The sequence below is a fragment of the Telopea speciosissima genome, chromosome 8, assembly GCF_018873765.1.
Source record: "Telopea speciosissima isolate NSW1024214 ecotype Mountain lineage chromosome 8, Tspe_v1, whole genome shotgun sequence".
Taxonomy (NCBI): Eukaryota; Viridiplantae; Streptophyta; class Magnoliopsida; order Proteales; family Proteaceae; genus Telopea; species Telopea speciosissima.
In genome coordinates, this window is record NC_057923.1 from 7,175,027 (window position 1) to 7,196,663 (window position 21,637).

A 21,637-nucleotide genomic window follows, 5' to 3' on the forward strand; every position below is an offset into this window, starting at 1 on the left:
TTCTTAAAGGTGTGTAGTGCGATAGTGCTAGGTGGAGATGTCGACACCTAGCAGCTCGCACATCCAACGGTCCGAGCTCATTGACTTAATCGTCTCCAATTTCTTAAAGGTGTGTAGTGCGACAGTGCTAGGTGGAGATATCGACACCTAGCAGCTCGCACATCCAACGGTCCGAGTTCATTGACTTCAAGCTCATTGAAGTCAATGAGCTCGAACCGTTGGATGTGCGAGCTACTAAGTGTATACACCAAAACTTCAATGAGCTCGGACCGTTGGATGTGCGAGCTGCTAAGTGTATACACCAAAATGAAGAGATTATCATTAGTGGGATTTTATTTTATTTTTTTTAAACATCATTAGTGGTATTTAGTGAGCCCACTTCACACATTTGGTATGAAGGATATACTCTCTTGCCTGTTTGTATTTTTTGAATTCCTTGAATGCATCTTTTTATCAGTTTTTTTATTGACTTAATAGTGCAACCCAATGTGAATGCCAAAAAGAGTAGAAATGAGCCCTTCTTTTTCTAAACAAGTGATTTATGTATTTTTCTTCAACCTTTTCTTTTTTTTTTGGGGGGGGGGGGGGGTAAGAAAAACAACTAAATCAAAAAGGAAGTATAGAGTCCATGCTGTCCAAATGTACCCTATTAAGCCTAGCTTGCACAACTAACTAATGAGTTCTATTTTTTTTACAAGGCAAACATGCTGAAATGTCTTTAGAACAGATTTAATATCCAACAAAATAGTAAACACTTCTCATGGCCATGGAGATGAAGATTGGTTAATCAATGCTATGAGCTCTGGAGAGTCAATCTAAATGTTGATGCTTCCAATACTTAAAGACCTTGCTTTTTGTAAATTCAGGAGCAGTCCCCGAGATTTTGCCTCTTGTGCACTCCCTATATAACCATAATCCATACAAGAGTCAATAATAGATATATTGCAATAGATAATAGATTGCCATCACGAACAAGATGGGGATGATCAGGGTGTGGAAACTCTAGGATATCTAGCATAGGCAAAGATGCTTCGGGTGGGGATGGAGCTATTTATCATGATGATGGAAGAGGAGGAGGTGCAGATCTACAATCTATTTATCAATATTTTTTATGATCGTAAATGGGTTCGGTTTGATATGGGAGAAAAAACAGTGATTCGGAGTGAGCCACAAAAAGTAGCATGTTATTGCAAAGATTGAAAGAAATTATCTTTAGATAAGAGCAAGTGATACAACAAGTCATAGATGTTTCTATCATGGAGATATTCAATCCTTCGTCCTTACAAGCCTGTTGCCCAGATCCTTTTGAAGAAAGAACAAGATAAGAAGAGATGTCAATTAGTTTCTTTTTCAACCAAACAAAAAAACAAATTTTTATTTCAACACTTGACAATGTATGGTAGATGGATCCAGATCTTCTACCACGCGAGCTACCCGTCCTGTCGTGCTACGCAAACACAAGGCGAAGCACATTGACCGCCTTACCCCTGCCCGAACGCCTTGCCCAAGCAAAGGTAAGACGATCATTGCACGTGACCCTATGTCTATGCAACACAGGCAGGACAAGGCAGCATGCCGTAGAAGATTTGTGTTGATGGTAGATACAATACATGCCTCATTTGATTGGCATCTATGGTATGATAGGTTTCTTTTTTAAGCAATCAAATACTAAAATATTTTTTTTTTCGGTTTCCATTTAACCAAACACAGCTTAAAGGAAAGTGTCCAACGCTAACTCTAACTACATAGACGTGTCATCTCGACTGTCCAGTCTACAAATTAAAAAATCCCGAATACCACTCCACCAAGTGCTATCGACTGTACGGCGGGGACACCAAACGAGGGCGTAGGAAATACTTCCGACCGTTATTATTAGTAGTCGGTGTAACCCTGCAATTTTAGTTTTGGAAAATGGACCGGACCAATCAATGTAAAGAACATTTTCTAAGTTTCACAACCACATCCAACCGCTAGACCAGGTCATCCTTAGCCCACAGATGCAAGCCACGTGTACTGCACAAAAATTTTAAACTCAGTATTGATGTCAGATGTCATAATCAACATTCTCAAAAAGAGATCCTACCAAAAAAAAAGACATTCTCAAAAAGAGACAGCGAGCAAAACGCGGAAAAAAATTTGCTACTACAATTGTAGCATGAATGTTCCCGCTACAACTCTAGCAGTTAAGTAAATGGAATAATTCACTTTTCTTTTGATTATAAATATTCTTTTAAATTTTAATATTTTCTAAAATATCTTTTAAGATTTCATTTCTTTGGCTACCAGCCTTGTAACTGGAACATTCCTGTTACAACTGTAGCAGCAAAATTTCGTCCGCAAACAACTATCCGGGGGTGTTTTTGTAAATTAAAATTTCGAATAAAATATGTTTGAAAAATGAGATTAGGCATGACATGGGCTGGTGGCTGGTGGCTGGTGGCTGGTGGTGGGTTCTTTCCACTCTTGGAAGACTCAGAAGGTTTACTCTCGGTTCGGCCTAAGCTTTGCTCCTCAGGTCCTATCGTCTCTCTGGCTCTGATCAGTCGTCGTCAAACAAAGTGGTAAGGGAAACTGTTCTTCTTTTCTGGTACAGATATTTGAAGAGTTTTATTGGATTCTCGTCTCTCTGTTGTTACTCAAAGACTGATTTAACCTTACCGTTCAGAATCTCCTCCATCATTGGTTTCTTCAAAATTTTGGTTGTGCAATTTCTGTAATTTAAATAGTTGATCATCGGAATATTCTCTCTGGTCGTATTTAGTTTGGTTTGGTTTTGTTTTGAATAAAGTTCACAACAGAACACTTGATGGAAATTATTAAAATTTCCATTTTATTCTTCTACTGCTATTTTTCTCTTCCCTTCTCCTGAATTTGGGTTTACAGAAACTTGAGATGTCATGGAAGGTGATAAGAAGAAGAGAAGCCTGGTTCGATGTTCATTATTTTGGAGAAACGGTATTTGGTTTCATTGGGGGATGAGTGGAGTGGGGTGGAAAGGGTTACCTAAGGTGGAGTAAAGCGTACGCTTCTTGTTGTGTCGTTCTGGCGTTGAAATGGATAGTATTTGATGGTTTCGCTACTTTTTTCTATTCTTTTCTATTGTTATATTCCGCTTTTCTGCTCTTTCTCTTTTCGGTTTAGGCGAGGTGAACCTGAAACGTGAACGTTAAGCTCTGTTAGCTCACCTAAAAAGGTCCACTTTATTGCAAAAATACCTTAAATAAGGAGTGATCCGTAATCAAGTCCGAAATCCCAATCTTGTGAAGTGGTTTTGAGTCTTTTGACTATGGATTCCTTTCAGTGCAATTTACTTCACCTTCTTTTGATTGATGAATTTGTGATGCACCATCCACCCCCATTCCATATTCACTGGACTACCCCTCGAAGTAATTGAAGTATGTATGTGTGAGAGGAAGAGAGGGAGAGACCAAAATTAACAAAATTACCAAATTTCCCAACACGCCTGTGGCCTGACCTGGACAGGGTATATTGAACCACCCACTCTGAAATTTCAGAAAACAATATTGGAAAAGGACATCATGACTGCATGACTAATATGTGAGGGAGGGAGAATTCCTTGCCCCATTTTTTGTTTCTTCAAGTATTGGCTTTCATAAGTTCCTTTTTTTTTATTTTCTATTTTGAGATGTGTATCTATATTTGATTTCTCTTACTCTATGCGTTATTCTGAAGTGATATTCGATAAAATTTTCAACTTCATCTTCAACACTAAGGGATATCCTCCCTTTTTGGATGCAATTCTTTGTCATTTAATTGAATTTGGATTTCAAATTAACCGTTCTACCAAAAAGATTAGCCTTGTATAGCTCTAATCTTTGGAAAATGCTGACCCAAAGTTCTTACCATGTCATTGGACTGACACAATGGTTCAGTCTGACCGGACCAACAGGCAACATTGACATGGTTTTTATTTCTCTGCCCTGACTGCACCACCAGGTTCAAAGAACTGAAGTTAAACCTTGCTTGATATTATTTCAGTATCATGAGTTCGAATGATTGTACAGTACAAGTTACAGGCCTATCTCCTAATGCATCAGAGAAGGATGTTTATGATTTCTTTGCTTTCTCAGGCACAATAGAACACGTTGAAATCATCAGGTACCTTCTGTCTAGTACTAGCATTTTGTTCAATGTTTTTTTGTCCACTCTGCACCTTAATCTATAACTTTGTAGTTGGCTCTGATGAAATTTGATTTCTTCCCCATGTTTCTCTCTGTATATTGTCTATAAACTAGTCTTCTGTTTTTTTAAGAATTAATTGTTTCTGCAGTACCTGTTGTTTGATTGATGGTGAGAAATTGACTTCCAAACTTCTTGAATTTCATCATTGTAGCCGATCTATTGGTCTTGTACTGAAGAGATTAATTTGCGTTCCACCATTTTCAACATCTCCACAATCTTAGATAGAGGACACCCAGTAGTTTCTGAATATCCTATCCCTGGTATTGAGCTTCTTGTTTACATCTGTTTAAACCAAGCACTGTCATTTGCAGGATCCATGCTGGTTCTGGGAATAGCCATATAATAAGGTGTATCAATTATTTTGAATTTTGCTAAGCTTGATCCATAACATTAAGTAGTTTTGTGAACTATATGCATATGGACAGACGTACATATATAGAGTAATCCCTGGAGCCCAACAGTTGTTAAATACTTAAATATCTAATTTGTGATTAGTTCCATTCACTTTCCATTTGTGTTTCTAGATGCAAACTAGCTAATGGATGAAAATGGCAGAAGTTGCCTCAATTACCTTCTCTTTTGGGCAACTGTGAGCCTTATGAGTTTTGAATATCTGTTTTCTAGAGTTTGACTAGGTTTCAGCCGGACACTTATGAACATCTCTTAAATAGAATAGATGTTTACCTTGTGAAAGGACCTAGTAACCGGGAGTATAAACTAATCTAAGAAACCTTCTAGGACTCTTTCAATTAGTTGGTGATCTTCTCACAATACACTTCGTGAGATACTTCCTCTGTATATTTATGGAATCATCTATTCATTCATTCTCTTGAGATTCTTTTTGTTTCTGTCTCATAAGTTGCTTTATTGTAATTTTTTTGGGGAAGTGAGCTATCCAGAGTCATATGTTTTTTTATTTTATTGATGGATTTATTAAGCGTAAATGTATATAACAATTTAACACTAAGGTGAGTTCAGGCACTGGCTCTGTTTCCATCAAAGCTAGAGTGGTTTAAAATGTTTCCAGTGCCATGTGTTTTCATCCAGTTGATGGTGATAGTAGTGCCCCAGTAACTATGCTGGCACATTCTCCTTCATGTCTATCATATCTGTGCTAGTCTCTGAAAAGTTGTATTTTTCACCAGTCTGGAAGAGAGGTGTTTTGTAATGTATGCTATGTTGGAATATTTTTAAAAGTTGCTTACCTGGAAGTGATCTTTGGGTAAATCAGATCTGGAGATTATGCTTGTACGGGCTATGTGACCTTTAAAGAAGCTCGTGCTCTGGAAATGGCTGTTTTGCTCAGTGTAAGTTTCCATGCAACTTTTGGTGAGGAAAGTAACTAGATGCTGCAAATCCAGTGTGTATTATAAAGGAACCATCAAGAAATGGAAATGTTAAACTTACAGATTCTCTGAGTGACACTGTTCAATCACATGGCAGACTTTATTTATTTATGGAACTCCCAATGTGTAAGATCCCATGTGACATGTTTGGATAGGAAGTAAGTGACCAACTTTGAGGTCGTTTCTGTGAGATTAGCCAAAAACATCAAGAAATGGGTTCCCATGCGTCATGGCAGAATAGCTTATACACCAACAATTTATCAGTTTTGGAACCTGTGAGTGTTCTGATATTGAAGCATGCAAGTTCTCAACTTAAGTTGGGGTCATTGCTTGGAGCAATGTTCAGGCTGCCTGGGAAAATGCCTGGGTTTGAGTCTTGAGAGTGTCCACTTTGCTCAATAAAAAATGCCAAAGGTTAGGACTGTCTCCAAACTCACCCCTTTCAGGACCCACCCTCCATAAGTGGACCAGCTCTGGCTAATGGCCCTTTTTTAAGTTCTCAACTTAAGTGCTTCTTTATTTTACAGTCCTATATTTGTTCTAAGTTGATTTAAGAGTGTAATTGTGTCAGTGATGTACTCTATGAAAAAGTAGAACCATTAAGAATATGTTTCTTTTATAAACTGATCCTTTGGTTTTCCACATTTGCACCTCTTATCCAACATCGTCCCTTTGCAGTTACAATATCATTCAGGTCAATATAATATGTGTAAGCTATTAGTTCAACATAACATGTCTTATATGTTCATGTATTCTTAAAAAAAAACTCGTGCATGGTCTTTCCATTTACAAGTAAGACCATATGTATGCTGTAAGATTATTGAAAAATAACAACAATACTTTATAGATTGTTCTATTCATATTCGAAATAGCACGATTTGGAAACAAGGACCCAGTTGCTTTTGTATAATTATTTTCTAGAATGCCCCAGCTGGATTGAAACAATCTTCAGTTCCTTGTTTGCCCACAGTTCCCTCCCCCCTAATCTGCCGTCGATGTTTTATGTGATATGGTTGCATTAATATCTTTTTTCACATTAATGTATCAGGGAGCTACAATTGGAGATCAACGTGTATGTATAACTCGCTGGGGACAGGATGTGGATGAATATGATTTTTGGAATAGACCCTCCTCCTGGAGGCTTGACGATGAAAATGGTTCAAGGGTAAGCATTTCTTTTTATTTCTACTGGTGAACATGACCCGGCGACTTTTTAGTGTACTAAAAGTTTTAGTCTTGGTATAAGCTTTTAGTTTTTCCTATTTGACATACTGGAGAGACAAAAATGAATGTCCTTTCTTACGAATTTAATCCTGGTCATGTTCAACCTTCCTGTTTATCCTTGTACACATCCATTAGCCCCATATCACTGCTCTCTTGGGCCTTTTTGGTCTTTGTTGTATGCATCCAAACAAGTGCCAGCCACTTTATCTCATCTTATCACCTATTGATGCTGACCCCTCTTTTCACTGCTCAATTCATCTCTGATCATATCAGTCCTTGTCTTGCTACTCATCTATCTCAAGTCTCAACAGACTCATCTTATCCTCACTGCTTCTTCTTCCTCCTTTCTTTGGTGCTCAGGTTTCATACTGCATTTCTGATCTTATACCTGTCTCATGAAATGTGATCTTTAGTTTCAATAAAATGCACTCTATAAACTCCACTCCACTGCATTAACCCAGTTCAATTTTGTTTGCTATATCCTCTTGTCAACTTGCTTATTTATGAGAAACAAAGAGAGAGAGATCCCTTTTTATATACTTATCTGTCTATATCCTCTTGTCAAAGATCCCTGTTTTTATACTTTCTGTGAACTAGTTATTATGAAGCATCCTCAATCCAGGACCCTGTTCACAAACCAAAATTCAATGATCCATCATATTCAAATGACTATGTTCCTATAAGTTGGTGGATGGGGGTGTCAATTTGGGCCCAGAACCAACAGGACCAATGGAAACCATCGTATTAAAGCTGAAACTGGACCAGTTTTGGTTTGGATATGTAGTTTTCTGATTAATCAGTCAGTCTCAATCCAATCCTATTAACCCGATTGACTGACTGTATTAGGACCGAATATACAAATATGCCCGAAACCCAACCAGTTGAAACCGATTAAGCACAAATAATTAAGGAGCAATTAACATATCCTAATACCCTTCACTAAATTATAGACAAAAACAAAATTGGATTAACCAACCGATTAAGACCGACTAGCCAAAACCAATTCAAGATCAGTAAAAGGTGCTGGGTCGATTAAGCCTGACTGAAATTGACCAGACTGACAGATTTGACACCCCCTATTGGTAGAGTTCATCCTAGGGTTGATAAGTGTTCACAGATTAATTCTTTGCTTGATTGAGCACTTCGACACTTCTCTAATGGCTCTTTTCCTTTTTCACCCTTGTGATGATGGTACTTAACAGGCTATCTTATATTCCCGACAGCCTCACCTTTGACTGCAATCAACAGATTTTGAAATTATGTTTCAGAAATTTATGAATAATAAAATATAATTATTGAAAGGCCATTATTTTAAGTCACGCTTGAGGAACTCATAGCTCAAACTTGAAATTCATCTCATTTTCCTATCATCTTGACAGGACACCCATGGAGATCATTTTGTTTCTACTCCAGGAGAAGCGCTGACAATGGCTCAGGAAGTAGTCAAGACTATGCTATCTAAAGGTTATGTTCTGGGGAAAGATGCATTTAGCAAAGCCAAAGCTCTTGATGAATCTCATCAAGTCTCAGCTACTGCAGCGGTTAAGGTTTCCGAACTCAGCAAAAGACTTGGACTCACTGATAAGATTTGTGCAGGAGTGGAGGCTGTTAAATTGGTGGATGAGAGGTACAATGTATCAGGGACAACCAAAACAGCTGTTTCTGCTACAGGAAGAACAGCAGCAGCTGCTGCGACCACCGTGATCAACAGTAGTTACTTCTCTAAAGGAGCCCTTTGGGTGTCAGGTGCTCTCTCTCAGGCAGCCAAAGCTGCAGCTGATTTGGCCAGTCATGGTAGTAAAAAATGAAATCTTAAAGAGTTAATCCAGATACAGCCTCGACATTGTATATCATTATGTATAAGTAATTGCAGTTATATGGTATTTGTAAAGTGTAACTATGTTGCATCCATGGATATCGAGATGAGCTTAGTACCCTCTTATGTGAGGTTATGGTTAAATTTTGCTTTTCACGTTTAGAGTATTCTTCTGCCCACATTGAATTGGAAAGAAAGGAGGTGTGGTTCTATAATTCCTGGTTGCCTCTTTGCAAATCAACAAGAAAAGAATAAGATCCTTTCACTTAAATTTAAAAAATCTCCTTTAAAGAGGGGGAAGGTTTTACCGTCCCCTTTTTGAAATTTAAGTTCATGTTAAGAGCAAGAACACCTCATCTCACATGCTATTACTTCGCTAAGCTTGTTTTCCTGTAACATGTACATTCATTTTCCCTCTGTTTTGTGTGGGGGTAATATATGATAATATTGTAAATGAGTGTTAAATTGATATTAAAAAAAAGGAAAATATAAGAGAGGGAGAGGTTTGGAAACAGTCTCTGCAAAAGTAGGGGTAAGACTACGTACATTATGATCCTCTCCAGACCTTGTAGTGGCGAGTGCTTCGTGCATTGGGTGCGTCATTTTTTTTATAAGAGAGGGAGAAGGTTTTCCACGCTGCCAGTATGGGGTAGAATTTGTATGTCGCATCAATAGGTGTCTTGAAAAAGGTATAATCCCACATAGGACCACATATTAAAATATGAGAGAAAAAATAATAAAATAACTCATGTGAGAGGAAAATTGCATTTTCGGTGATAAAGTGTTTCCCTATAAAATATTACATTGTTAGTGTTGTAAAATTTCATAAGAGGACACAGTCTCCTTCCACATGGCAAGCTACAATGGATGCGGGTGGATCCATGTCATAGGGGAAGCAACAACACTCTCTCAATAGTGTCATTTCAGCCCAATACAAGACAAACACGGTTCAAAACTATGCATATGCTATAATGTGTGATGAAGACATGTTTATCTTCACTCGTTGTGGGGAGAGAACATCTCAAGCCACAACATCTAATTTTTTTGATTGGATTGGATTGGATTAGAGAGAGGGTGTTTTCGATTTCGGGAGTAAATGACGAAACTCGCTTACTCAAGAGTCCAATCATAAGGACACATCATAATGGCTAGATGATGAAAAACATTCTACATGTGATAATGTATGGGAATTGGATTTTAATATGTCTATAAATGGAACTTATTCCTTCACATCCTTCAGTATGTGGCAGTCCATTGGAGGCTGGATTTGGTGGACATGTTTATACATTGTTAAAATTTTAGAATATTTTTTATTTCCAACAACAACTCAGTTTTATCCCAGTTAAATGGGGTCGGCTACATGAGCTCTATTCAATGTCATATATTTGATACAAGGCCCAAGTTGTGCATGTCTTTCCTCACCACTTCTCCTAAGGTCATTTTAGGTCTGCCCCCGACTCTTTTAGTTCATTCAATATAAATCAAATCAATCTTTTATACTAGGGCATCCAAAGGTCTCTGTTGAACATGGCCATGGCACCTCCCAAATTAACTTTAATATGATCATTCTTTACTTTTTCCTTCCTAGGTTGTCACTCATCCATCTCAACATCATCATCTCTATTATACCTAGTTTATCTATATGATGCTTCTCGGCCCAACATTCCGCACCATACATCATAGCTGGTCGTATGATTATCATATAAGAATTTTCTTTAAATTTTAAAGGAATACGTCGATCACACAACACTTTGGATGTACCTCTCCATCCTTCATCTATTCTATATTATTTCTCTGTAGAAGTATCATCATTTCTATTACCTTATTTATTTATGATTATGCCCAAATACCTAAAAAATTACATTGCGGAATCTCTCTCTTGTCAATTGTCACCACCTCATTTTCCATCCTATTGTAACCAAAGTTACAAACCATAGACTACGTCTTTGTTCTAATTGCATTAAAAGCTTTTGATTTCAATATTGATCTCCATACTCCAACTTGCGCATTAATCCTTGCATTTGTCTTATCCGCTAAAACAATATCATCAGCCAAAAACATACATCAAAGAACCTCATCTTGAATGTCTCTAGTTAAACCATCCATGATAAGCACAAAAAAAAAAGATGTTGAAAGTAGGGCTGCAACAGGGTCGGGTTGGACTAGGTTTTTTAAAACCCAACACAACCCTGAGTCCCCTTAGCTGGGCCCAGGCCCGCCCTGACCCTGACTCAAGGCCTAAATACCCTGACTCCAAGCCCGCCTTGATTGGCCTTGATTGCAAATTAAAATAACACGTGTAGGGAAGATGTTAGAGAGGAGGCTTGAACCCAAGGACTCTTGACAACAGTTGGGTTTTACACAACACAAACTATCAAATGTGCTAATCACTTGTTTATATAAATAAGTATTCTATTTTTTAATAAATAAATAATTTTCTTTAGGGTAAAAAATCAGCGTCAAAATTAGGGTCAGGTTGAGCCCAAGATCTCAACCCTGACCTGACCCGACTCTGACTTAGGGCCAGTAATCTTAGCCCAGGCCCTGTTCGGGCTCAGGCCAGGCCAGGACGGGTTCGGGCCAACAGGGCCAAACTTGCAGCCCTAGTTTAAAGTTGATCTTTGATGTACCCAATTGTAATTGAGAATTCACTATCTTGACCCCCCCACAGATCTTACACTTGTCACTGCATCAGCATACCGATCTTTAATTATGTCAATATATTTACTTGAAACACTTATCATCTCTAGTTCTTATCAAATTAATTTTCTAGGAACTTTGTCATAAGTTTTTTCTAGATTAATAAAGACCATATGAAGATTCCTCTTAAAATCTCTAAGTTTTTCCACGAGTCTCCTTAGTAAGTAAATAGCTTCTGTTGTGGATCTTCTTGGTATAAAACCAAATTGGTTCTTCATAATAGTAGTTTCTTATCTCAGATGGGTTTCAATAACCCTCTTCCACAATTTTATAAAATAACTCATTAATTTTATACCTCTACAGTTATTGCAACTCTTAATATTACCTCTATTTTTGTAAACCATAACCACGATGCTTCTCCTCCACGTGACACTGTTAATGAATATCACTTCTATAATTATTGCACCTCTCCCATAATATCACCTTTATTATCTCGATGTGGCAATATAAAGGTACACTTTTTTTGGCTCTTCAAAAGTCAAAGAAATGAATTGAACAATAGTTGTTAAAAAAATCTAAATATGGGATAAATGTCTGAACTATTCCGATAGGAAACTTGTAAAATGATCAATCCACTATGTGGAGAGTAGATATATATATATATATATATATATATATATATATTTTGTGGGGGGGGGGGGGAGGGTAAGTTAATCCAATCTTAGAATATTATTATGAAAGTGGTTGGTATGATGTAACTGTTCCAAAGTAGTCATCAGTGGCTAATAGCATTGGTTTTTAATATATGAATTTGGTTCTTGATCATAAAAAAAAAAAAAAAAATTTTAGATGAACTTGTTGGCCGTATATCATGTTCATTTAGGGTTCAAGACGGACAGTTATGGCTTCTCAAGGAACCACTCATGTTTGCTGATATGAAGGCTATTCACTAACAGTTGTGTTATTGTGTTAGCTTGTATGGACTCAGAAAACGAAATTCTTGTATTGAGCCCAACCTGATCTTGGTTGGGTCATGGGTGAAGAAAATCTAAAGCCCAAGCCCAATCAGTAAGTTGGAGTTGGAGGGTAGGATCAGTGGAGCCAGGCTATATGTGGTAAAAAAGTGAAATTTAAAAAACAAATTATGTAAGGAGTGTAACCCAGTGCAAGAGTCTCCCGTCAATAAAAGGTCTAGAGAGGGGTCTGGAGTTGTACGCAGCCTTACCCAATTGCTGCTCTCAAATTCAAACCCATAACCGTTTGGTCACAACTTCACTATTGCACCAAGCCCCACCCTCGATACCTAATGATCGATTTATGTGTCTATTTTTCTTTTCTATCAATTTCTTGCAAACCTTCACCGAAATTTTTTTTTCTTGCAAACCAAACATAGCCTTTAGATGAATGGTTAACGTCAGTGTAGGTAGGGTCCAACCGTCCAAGTCGCACCGCACCCCGTTCGTAGAAAATCCCGAGTCATGCTTGGAGGCCATGGAGGGAGAAATTGAAAGCGGGTTTCGCCAGTTGTCTTGAACCGAGGCGGCGTCTGAAATGTATTTTTAGATTTTTATCATTTTCATGGGTGTAGAGTAGACTTGGAAGTTGGAAGAAGAAAGCATCCAGAGGACAGAAGAGGGCGATTTCTGATTTTCTTTTGTTTTTAATCTTTGCATGGACAGATGCACCATGCCGTGTCGCACTGGATGATGGTCTCTCCTTTTCCCATTGGTTTACGGTGTCGGTGGTGAGTGGTGACTCTCACGGTTGCTTAGCAGATATGGCGTTAGAGCAAAATCCCAAAAAGGGCGCAGTGGGATCTCAACATTCTAACATCCAAAACAAGAAGAAACAACAAAGAAACTGAATTTGGTTCCTTGAACCTTTGATAGGAAGTCATAGAAATTCCAAGCATACCACCACCACCACCATATACTACTATATATAGAATACCACTTACTTCTCACTCACTCTCTCTCTTTCCAGATCAGACCCTAGAAGGTGAAACCAGTTCTGATTGACACATCGAGAAGCAAAAGGGAATTGGATCTATTAGGGAGAAGTTCCAGATATCGGAATCGGTTTCCATGGAGAGGGAATCAAAATCGTAATTCTTTTTAGCTTCTTTGAGATAGTAAACCTCACCTCTGAAATGGCGGGGAAAACGGATTCTGTTTCGATCCGGGTGCCATACAAGAATATCAGGCAAGCTGAAGTCGAATTGATCGCTTCCAATGAAGCTCACCACCCGATCGATCTCAGTTCTAGGTCCTCCAATGGCATCTCGAGTCCATCCGGCTCCTCTTTGCCTCCTTCCGTCCCTAACTCCAGCGGTTGGAATACTTTGATTCTCAGCAGTATGATTGCTGCCGGTGTTCAATTCGGTTGGGCCTTGCAGCTTTCACTTCTGACTCCCTATATACAGGTCAGTTCCTCTCTTTTGCTCTTTCGCTGTTACTATTGTTGTAGTTTTAGTTATTGAGTTCTCGTTTCCCTTGTACTTCTATGCTAAGAGCGAGAAAGATAGAGAGAAAAGGAAAATGTATAGTTCTATGATTTAACAGGTCTCCGTTACATTTGTTCGTTTCTGCACTTGCATTGAGATCTGAGTGCTTTTTGATCATAGATTAACGAATGGGGATTAAGTTTTCGTCTAGGAAAGCCTTCAGAGTTGGTGCAGTTGAAACAAGAAGTCATTTCTACCCAAAAAAAAAAAATAACAAGAAGTCATGTTCTGTAGTCCACTTAGACATTGCATTTTATAAGTTTAAGCTTATAATATTTAAATCAAATTAATTACACAATGCCATTATCGGTTATTTAGTCCAAGATATGAAAGTGAGATTCGAGAAAAATCCCAGTTTCTGAGTTGTGGATGTTTTGGGGCGTATGTAGATCAGTCCAATCACGGGCTTTAGAAACCTAAACATAAGATCTCTTTTTTTTTTGGTGACGTTATAGGGTTAAGTACTAATACGGAAGTCTTCCCATATTCTAGAATCTCATCTCGATTGGAATTGGTTTGATGGGTCAAATTTGCTAGTTGATTTTATGCACAATAAAACTGCTGGAATTGCAAAACATCCAAATTGGCCAGTGTGTTTGGAGGCTATGTTGAACTCCTTTTTGTATGGAGTCTTCTGAGTTTGCTCTCTCTTCAAGTCTAGAATTGTCATGCCAAATTTTGTCACCAATGGGCTCAATTTTACATTATTTTAATGAGGATTTGCTGATACTGGCCCATCCTGAAAATCCTGGTTTTGGCTACTCCTGACATGGAACTGCTTCCTCTTGATACTTGATTCTTTGAGCCCAATAATACTGGTGTGTAATATCCTGCATCAGACTTGTAATCTGCCCATGATCGTAGAGGAATCTCATTTTCTGATTAGTCAAGACCTGCAGCAAGTATCGAAAGCTATGACAATGCCTAATTTGTGGCCTAGTCGAAAGCCATTGCCAAGTGAACCATAGAATACCAACAATGCCTCCCCAATCTTTTTTTGAAAGTACTTCCAATAGAATTCCTTGGCGAGATTACAAGTTAGATGTTTGGAAGAAGGGATGTTTAGAGATTAAAAATCTTTTACTGCTGGTGAAAGATTTTACTAAAATGCGGGAACACATTAGTTTTTGATTTGAGGAAGAGGGAGGGAAGGGAAGTATTTTTCGTGCTGTGTGCGGTAGTGTGGAGGGGCTTCGTTCTGGTTTAGGGGGTTTGGTTGTGGATGGTGTTGTTGATGTTTACTTGTGTTTCGGGAGGTGGGTTATGCTGTGCTGCTGTTTCCTTTGTTTGGGAGCTCTGTTTTTTTTTTTTTGCTTCCTTTAAGTTTGGCCTCCTTGGTTGTGGTTCTTGCTGTATTTCCTTTTTGTATTCCTTAGTAAATTCTCTAGTTGACTCCAAACACCCCCCTCCCCCCCCCCCCAACCAAAAAAAAAAAAAAAGAAAAAAAAATCCATAGAAGTTCTTCCTGATAGAGTTAAAGAGGTTGAGGAAGTTAGGACTGGAGAGTCTTCAGAGCTTATGGGCTTGAGAAGTCACTATGATGCCAGTCTCCCCCTGAAATCTATTGAGATGCCTATTTAAGCAGTCACAGGTGCTTTGCGAGCTATGATAGTGATGATTAAATTCACGATCTGGGTAACATGATGAGGATAATTTCTGGACAACCCGGAGTTCTGCTCTTCCAGCATGCTCCATCTGACTTTGCATTTTTAAATATATTTGAAAGTACTAAATAATTTTTGTCACTTCCAACATACAAAGATTTCCTATGAACATCATGTGCCAAAGACAAAATTTTTGTGATCAATGTATTATATGTTTTCAATAACCGAACAGATTTTACAACAGTGTTGAAAAACCCTTCTAAGTCCCCTACTGTAGGGATGATGTGGGATCCTATAAGCAATAATTTTCTTATTGAATTACAATTATTTTATCAATCAAGAGACTTTCAAGATTCCATGAATCATAAGAAAAATAAATCATTCATGGTACATAATTGTGGTGGGTAAGAGCTGATATGTGACAGAATTCTGGTATCTACTACTTCTTCATCAAGCTCATCAGCCAAGGTATTCATCTATTCTGGCATTCAGTGGAACAAGGTTTTAACTTCTGAAGCGGGATCTTGTGCCTTCCTCATAAGATGCTAATCTCCAATGCCCTATTTTCCTAGAAGAGAGTCATCAGTAACACTGGCTGGATCACCCTCTTCTATTAGCCTTTGAGTGTCCAAGGAAAGTGCAGGCTTAAGACCAATAATATGGGCCTTGTTCTCAACGAGGATGGACTTCCTTTTCCCAATAAACCTGCGACAGCAATACCTTAATGATAATTCCAAAACTAACTCTATAATCTAGCCAATGACTGATGGACCTAGATTCCTGGGGATCACCTCTAAAACTTGCAGTTAATGTTTCTCTTTGGAGGTGCAATCTCATAGTTCATAAAGGATATGTGATAAAATGTAGTAATCTCTGACTAAACTCTCACATGGAGCCTGTGGGAGATGTCCTCAAATAGGTTCATTGTGATAATGCTCCTAACAGTCCTAGTCGTGATCAACTCTGTGATCTTCAGTGTGTTTCTTGTCTTTTACTTAAATGTACTGTTGTTTTATGCTCCCAAACATAGTTGTCAAGGCGTCTCCTAGTTGGTGTCGCCTTGATTTTGGAGTGTTGAGAAGTGTACCACGATAAGGGGAGTGTCGCTATTGTGGTTGAGTCCATTATGGTTTCCTTTATTGTTTTATATCTCTAATTGTTAGGAGTTTGGAGTCAGTTTCCTAGTCTAAGTTAGCTACCTATTTTAGATTAGGTTTAGTTTCCTTTTCCTTTTATGATTGTAATGGTTTTATTATAAATAAGATACTTGAGGGAGAAAGCAAACTAACACATACGGCTCCTCCCCTTGGAGCTACTCTTCTCTTCTTCTTTCTTCTCTCTTTTCTCCACTCTAAGGTTACTGGTTACAGGTCCTAGGTTTTCTACATGGTATCAGAGCTGATGGTTTGAATCAATCTGGGTTCAAAACGTTGCCGGTTTGAGAGTCGTTGTTTATTTTCTGATTTAGTTTGATTTCAATGAAGATTCTTGTGTGCCCATCGGTTTGTTGTTGCCATTGCTGGAGATGGATTTCCTTCTACAACAGAAAATTCTAATCTGATTGAATTGATTATAGTGCTGCTGCTGAGGTGACTAATCACAGTTGTTCCGCTGGGTTGCTGATTTACTACATGATCGATGAAGATAGCTGCTACTGATGTTTTGTTTTGTAAACTACTTCTGATCGAAGGAAGTGTTGCAAGGTTTGGTGATCAAAAGAGGGCTCTCCTCAATCGTATGCTGCCTCTGTTTGAGAGGCGTGGTCTGTTGGACTCTCTTTGTTCTCCATATTAGTTAACAGTTGCAGGAGGTTGCAAGTAATCGTGGTCTCGCTGCCTCTGATTTGTTTTTCTTCCTCGACTGTGATCTCTTGGTCGAAGAAATTCTGCTGGTTGAAAGATTTCTGGTATCCTGCTGGTCGTTGGGTTGAGATGTGCTTGATTATCTCGGATATTCTTCCTATTTTTGATGGTGCCTTCACTGTTTGTGTTTCACCGCCTGCGGTAACGATTTATTTTCTTCTAACGGTGCTAATCTATATCCTTTTGCTACTTCGATTGAAGCTGTTCTTCCACAGAGTCAAATATTTATCGCCACTGTTCCCCTACCGCCAGATTGGAGTTGCAGGTTTTCTGTTTAATCTTCGACCTTCTATTTGGAGTTGCGTGGAAATCTTCCTTTGCTGGAATCATATCTTTTCTGGTTTTACTGTGAGGTTGAAGACGCACTTTTTTGGTTAGTGTTGAAGACTTGAAGAATCCTACTTTTTGGGTTTTCTGTTCCGTGAGTTATCCCTTCTTCGAATGGGTTTATAATTTCTTAGTTGCTGTCTTGCTGGGACGGTTGTCTTTATCTTTTTCTTTCTCTAGTTTCCTTCCCAAGTTTGCCTCTACACTTTACTATTACCCAATTTGCTCAAGTTTATTACAAGTTACCCTTGTCTTCTTCATTGTTCCAAATTTGCCCTTTGGCTTGGATTGTGTTTCAAAGTGAATTTTACCAAATTTCACCTAATTACAGCTAGGCCATCCCTTTTTCAACTCAGTGTTATTTGCAATTCTGCCATTCTCCTTGTAATAATTCTAATTCCCTTCATATCCCCAACCAATAAACGTTAATTCCCATCATGTCCCATTGCCTCTTTAACTACCAAATTGACCCCTTGCAAATTCTGGTTTATTACCAGATTGCCACTCCTTTAAATTTGGCCTTATGCATATATATGAATTTCACTTAAATTACGGTTCCGCCATTACCTCTTGCTATTGCCTATTGTATACTTGGATGGGTCCATCCCGAACGAAATTGGGTTTTTTGGCCCGGTTCCAAATCAATTGGAGATTGCATGCTGTAATTACATAATTGCCATTGGGTATACATATGCTATGGTGGGCCCCAGATCACATCAATTTGTTTTTTGGCAAATTGGTACTTACATGACATTGAGGTTGGAGTTTGTTTTGAGGGGGAGATTGGAAATTATTGAGATGCTGGTCATATACCAAACTGTCATTGCTCTTTTAATTCCGACATTTCTTTAAAATTCTTGGAAGTATAGTTGCCCAGGTGGGCCCCGAACACATGTGGGATTTGTACTTCTTTGAAGGTTGGACCTTGCATGGTGGTTGTTGGCTCCAGTGAGGGGAGGTTAGAAACTGATTTTGGGATTTTTATATCTACGGTTGTTATTTGCGGTGCTCTTGTTTATGGAATTTTTTTTGTGATGCTCGTTCTTTGCGTGTACTGCTACACGTGAGGGGGAGATTGGAATTGGATATTATTATTTGCATATCTGCTCTGCACAAGTCATCAATTGGAGAGTCTTACCTTTCTCAAGAATATTTCGGTGAAGATTTCTCAAGATTTATTTCAGTGAAGATTTTACTTTTGAAGGGAAACTTCGAAGTTGCTGCCCTCCATCTTTTAAGCATGCTATGGTGTTTTTTGAAGATCGACAGGAAAATTCCATTTTGTGCGATTGAATTGATTCTTACTTTGAAGATCGAGTTCTTTCTTTATATTGAAGATCGAGTCTTCTCTTATTAGAAATAAAGTTCCGCAATTATTGGAGAACATCTGTCATCGTTACCTATCTGCTGTTTTTGGATTGCGGTTGATGTTATCTATCGTCCAGTGCTTGGGCTGATATTTCTATTGGTTTTATCGGAGTTTCCTCTGTGCTCACTGAAGTCTACAACTACTATTCAAGATTGGTGTTGAGTTTGATTTTCTATTCTTTTTAGTCCAAGCTGGAGCCTTTCTTTTGATATCTGTATACTCCAGCTTGAGGGGGAGTGTTGAGAAGTGTACCACGATAAGGGGAGTGTCCCTATTGGGGTTGAGTCCATTATGGTTTCCTTTATTGTTTTATGTCTTTAATTGTTAGGAGTTAGGAGTCAGTTTCCTAGTTTAAGTTAGCTACCTATTTTAGATTAGGTTTAGTTTCCTTTTCCTTTTATGATTGTAATGGTTTTATTATAAATAAGATACTTGAGGGAGAAAGCAAACTAACACATACGGCTCCTCCCCTTGGAGCTACTCTTCTCTTCTTCTTTCTTCTCTCTTTTCTCAACTCTAAGGTTACTGGTTACAGGTCCTAGGTTTTCTACATGGACCCTCTCCAAGACTCCAACGCCTTGGGTCGCCTAGACGCCATTACAACTATGCTACCAAATACTCGACAGCCTCACCAGGAGAATATATTTCCATACAAGCTATGTCCTTTTGACAAATGAGGCATAGTAGCAATCTTCATGAGATTGGTGACACCTTCAAGGAAACCAATGAAAGATGATAGAGTCTGAGATAATGATCCATCAATTGCTTATTAATAATTACTAATTTTGTTGTAACAAGATACCTGCTGTTGTGCTGAGATATAAAATGCCGTTGACAGTCAGGGCCCTTTGCTGTTGCCCTTTAAGACTCTTTAATATCCGAAGCTTTTTTTTTTTTGGGTGGGGGCAGGTGTGGGGAGGAGGTTTAATTTTTCAAGTTAGGTCCATTTCTGTTTTTTCCTGCATAGAGTGGCATACTTGAAAGCATCTAGTTCCCTTGATTGTGATTCTGTTGGAACCCCCATCCCTCCCCCCCTCCCAAAAAAAAAAAAAATCGCTTGAACTAGCAGCTGTGACAGACCTATTGAAATATACTTAAACTGTGGTTATGCAGATATACTTTGTTACCTTTTTTTTTTCCTTTCCATTTTCAGAACATAAAGATAGAAAGGACAATAGATAATGTTTCGGAAGACTTCTTTTATCAACATACAAGTCTTGGGAAGTTTTATGACATTTAATCCTGAAGATTATGGTTTTAATTTTAGAGTCCTTGGATATCTTTAGCGCTTTTAAAAATTTGTATTCATGTAGAATCTCTCTCTATTTATTTTACGAATTTAATTGTTATATTGATTATGCTCTTGATTGAGAGCCTCCCCAGACCCTGTAGTGGCGGGAGCCTTGTGCACTGGGTACACCCTTTACTGATTATGTTTTTGTTTAATTGATTGATGCAGACTCTTGGAATAGAGCATGCCTTTTCTTCATTCATTTGGCTTTGTGGCCCTATTACTGGCCTTGCGGTAAGTGATTGTGTAAACTTTTTTTAAAATGTTGGGCCAATGTCTTCTATTTTAACAACTTCTCTATTTTCCTAATTTTCTGGTGGAGCCATTGCTTCCAGTTGACATTTAATAGCATGTCCTCTCCTCATGAGTAAATTATATTGACATTTCCTTCATACTTTGTCTATTCTTGATGCAGATAAGTCACCTAAAGGGCTTATTTTATTGGAAATAAGCCTTGGGATAGGTTATGTATGTATTGGGCTTTTGATTCCATGTGTTTTCTTAGTAATGGGCCACTTTAATGGCCCTACAATGTGGGTACAAGGAAGGCATACGGGATTAGGCTTAGTAGTTGTTAATTATATGTACCGAGTGGTACATAGGGTTGTAATTGTAACTCGATAGGGGAATCTTTCCTCTATCGATGTTTGGGGTTGAGTGTCCTATTAGGGTTATGTTTAGTTAGTAGTTGAGTTAAGGTTTAGTTCTATGTTTGATTCCTATTACAAATAGGAATCCTGTCTTGTATTCAACACCAGTATAAATAAAGGTTTTGGGGGAAATGCTAGTATCGATCTCTTCTCTCTAGTCAGTCCCCTTTTTCCCTGATTCTTCTCTCGTATCTCTCTGTCAATTCTCTGGTTTGCTACTCTGATATTGTTACAGTAGTAGCTTATTAGCTTTACTTTCATTCCTAGTAGAAGTATGAGAAGTTATTTAGTAGTTTTTTTTTTTTTCTTCAGCTAATGAGTTGTTAGCAATCCTATTCATAGTAGGAGTATATTTCAGTTTTCATAGTTCGATAGGAGTTTTGATTTCCGTCTATATAAGCAATGTAAGGCTGCTGAGCCTCTTTGATGTTTTGAATAATAAAATTTTGAGTTGCCTTTGGTTGCGAGAATCTGAGATACAGAATGGGAGATATTCCCTAAGACCTGAGATAGGTTTCCCCTTTCCCCTTCTTTTTTTTACCGCCAACTACTGCTGCTTGTTTCTCTGTTCGATATCACCAGTTGCTGAAGTTGTTTGCTACCTGATTTCAAGTAGGTTAATTTTTCTATATTCCATCCCACATATCAGGTCAGTCTAAATCAGAGTTTAATTTCAGGTTTATAGTTCTATCATGTGCTCTATTTTTATTTTTTTTACCTATTTCAGCATATAGTATTTTCTCAATTAAACCCAAACCCCAGATCTGATTCCACCCAAACTTTGGGTAATCAAAGGCCTTCC

General features: G+C 38.2%; 2 protein-coding genes across 3 annotated transcripts in view; both read left to right on the forward strand.

Moving 5' to 3' along the window:
• Positions 1-2,510: 2,510 nt before the first annotated feature.
• Positions 2,511-8,640, forward strand: LOC122672737 (binding partner of ACD11 1). The gene is made up of 5 exons (XM_043870214.1): positions 2,511-2,561; positions 3,958-4,119; positions 5,435-5,510; positions 6,598-6,714; positions 8,153-8,640. The coding sequence occupies exons 2-5, from the start codon at positions 4,004-4,006 to the stop codon at positions 8,579-8,581; spliced, it is 738 nt and encodes a 245-aa protein (XP_043726149.1). The 5' UTR covers positions 2,511-2,561; positions 3,958-4,003; the 3' UTR covers positions 8,582-8,640.
• A 4,550-nt stretch (positions 8,641-13,190) lies between these two features.
• The window catches only part of LOC122671800 (sucrose transport protein SUC3), a 35,331-nt gene continuing 26,884 nt past the window's right edge, over positions 13,191-21,637 (forward strand). For both annotated transcript variants that reach the window (XM_043869244.1, XM_043869245.1), the window contains exons 1-2: positions 13,191-13,651; positions 20,354-20,419. In XM_043869244.1, the coding sequence (XP_043725179.1) occupies positions 13,379-13,651; positions 20,354-20,419 (339 nt within the window). In that variant the 5' untranslated portion in view covers positions 13,191-13,378. The remainder of the gene's footprint in view (positions 13,652-20,353; positions 20,420-21,637) is intronic.

Excerpts from the sequence above, each read along its gene's own strand:
- LOC122672737 (XM_043870214.1), top strand. The coding sequence starts at position 4,004 with ATGAGTTCGAATGATTGTACAGTACAAGTTACAGGCCTATCTCCTAAT. Across the intron at positions 4,120-5,434 it reads GAACACGTTGAAATCATCAG|ATCTGGAGATTATGCTTGTA; the intron begins GTACCTTCTGTC and ends TGGGTAAATCAG. Across the intron at positions 6,715-8,152 it reads ACGATGAAAATGGTTCAAGG|GACACCCATGGAGATCATTT; the intron begins GTAAGCATTTCT and ends TCATCTTGACAG.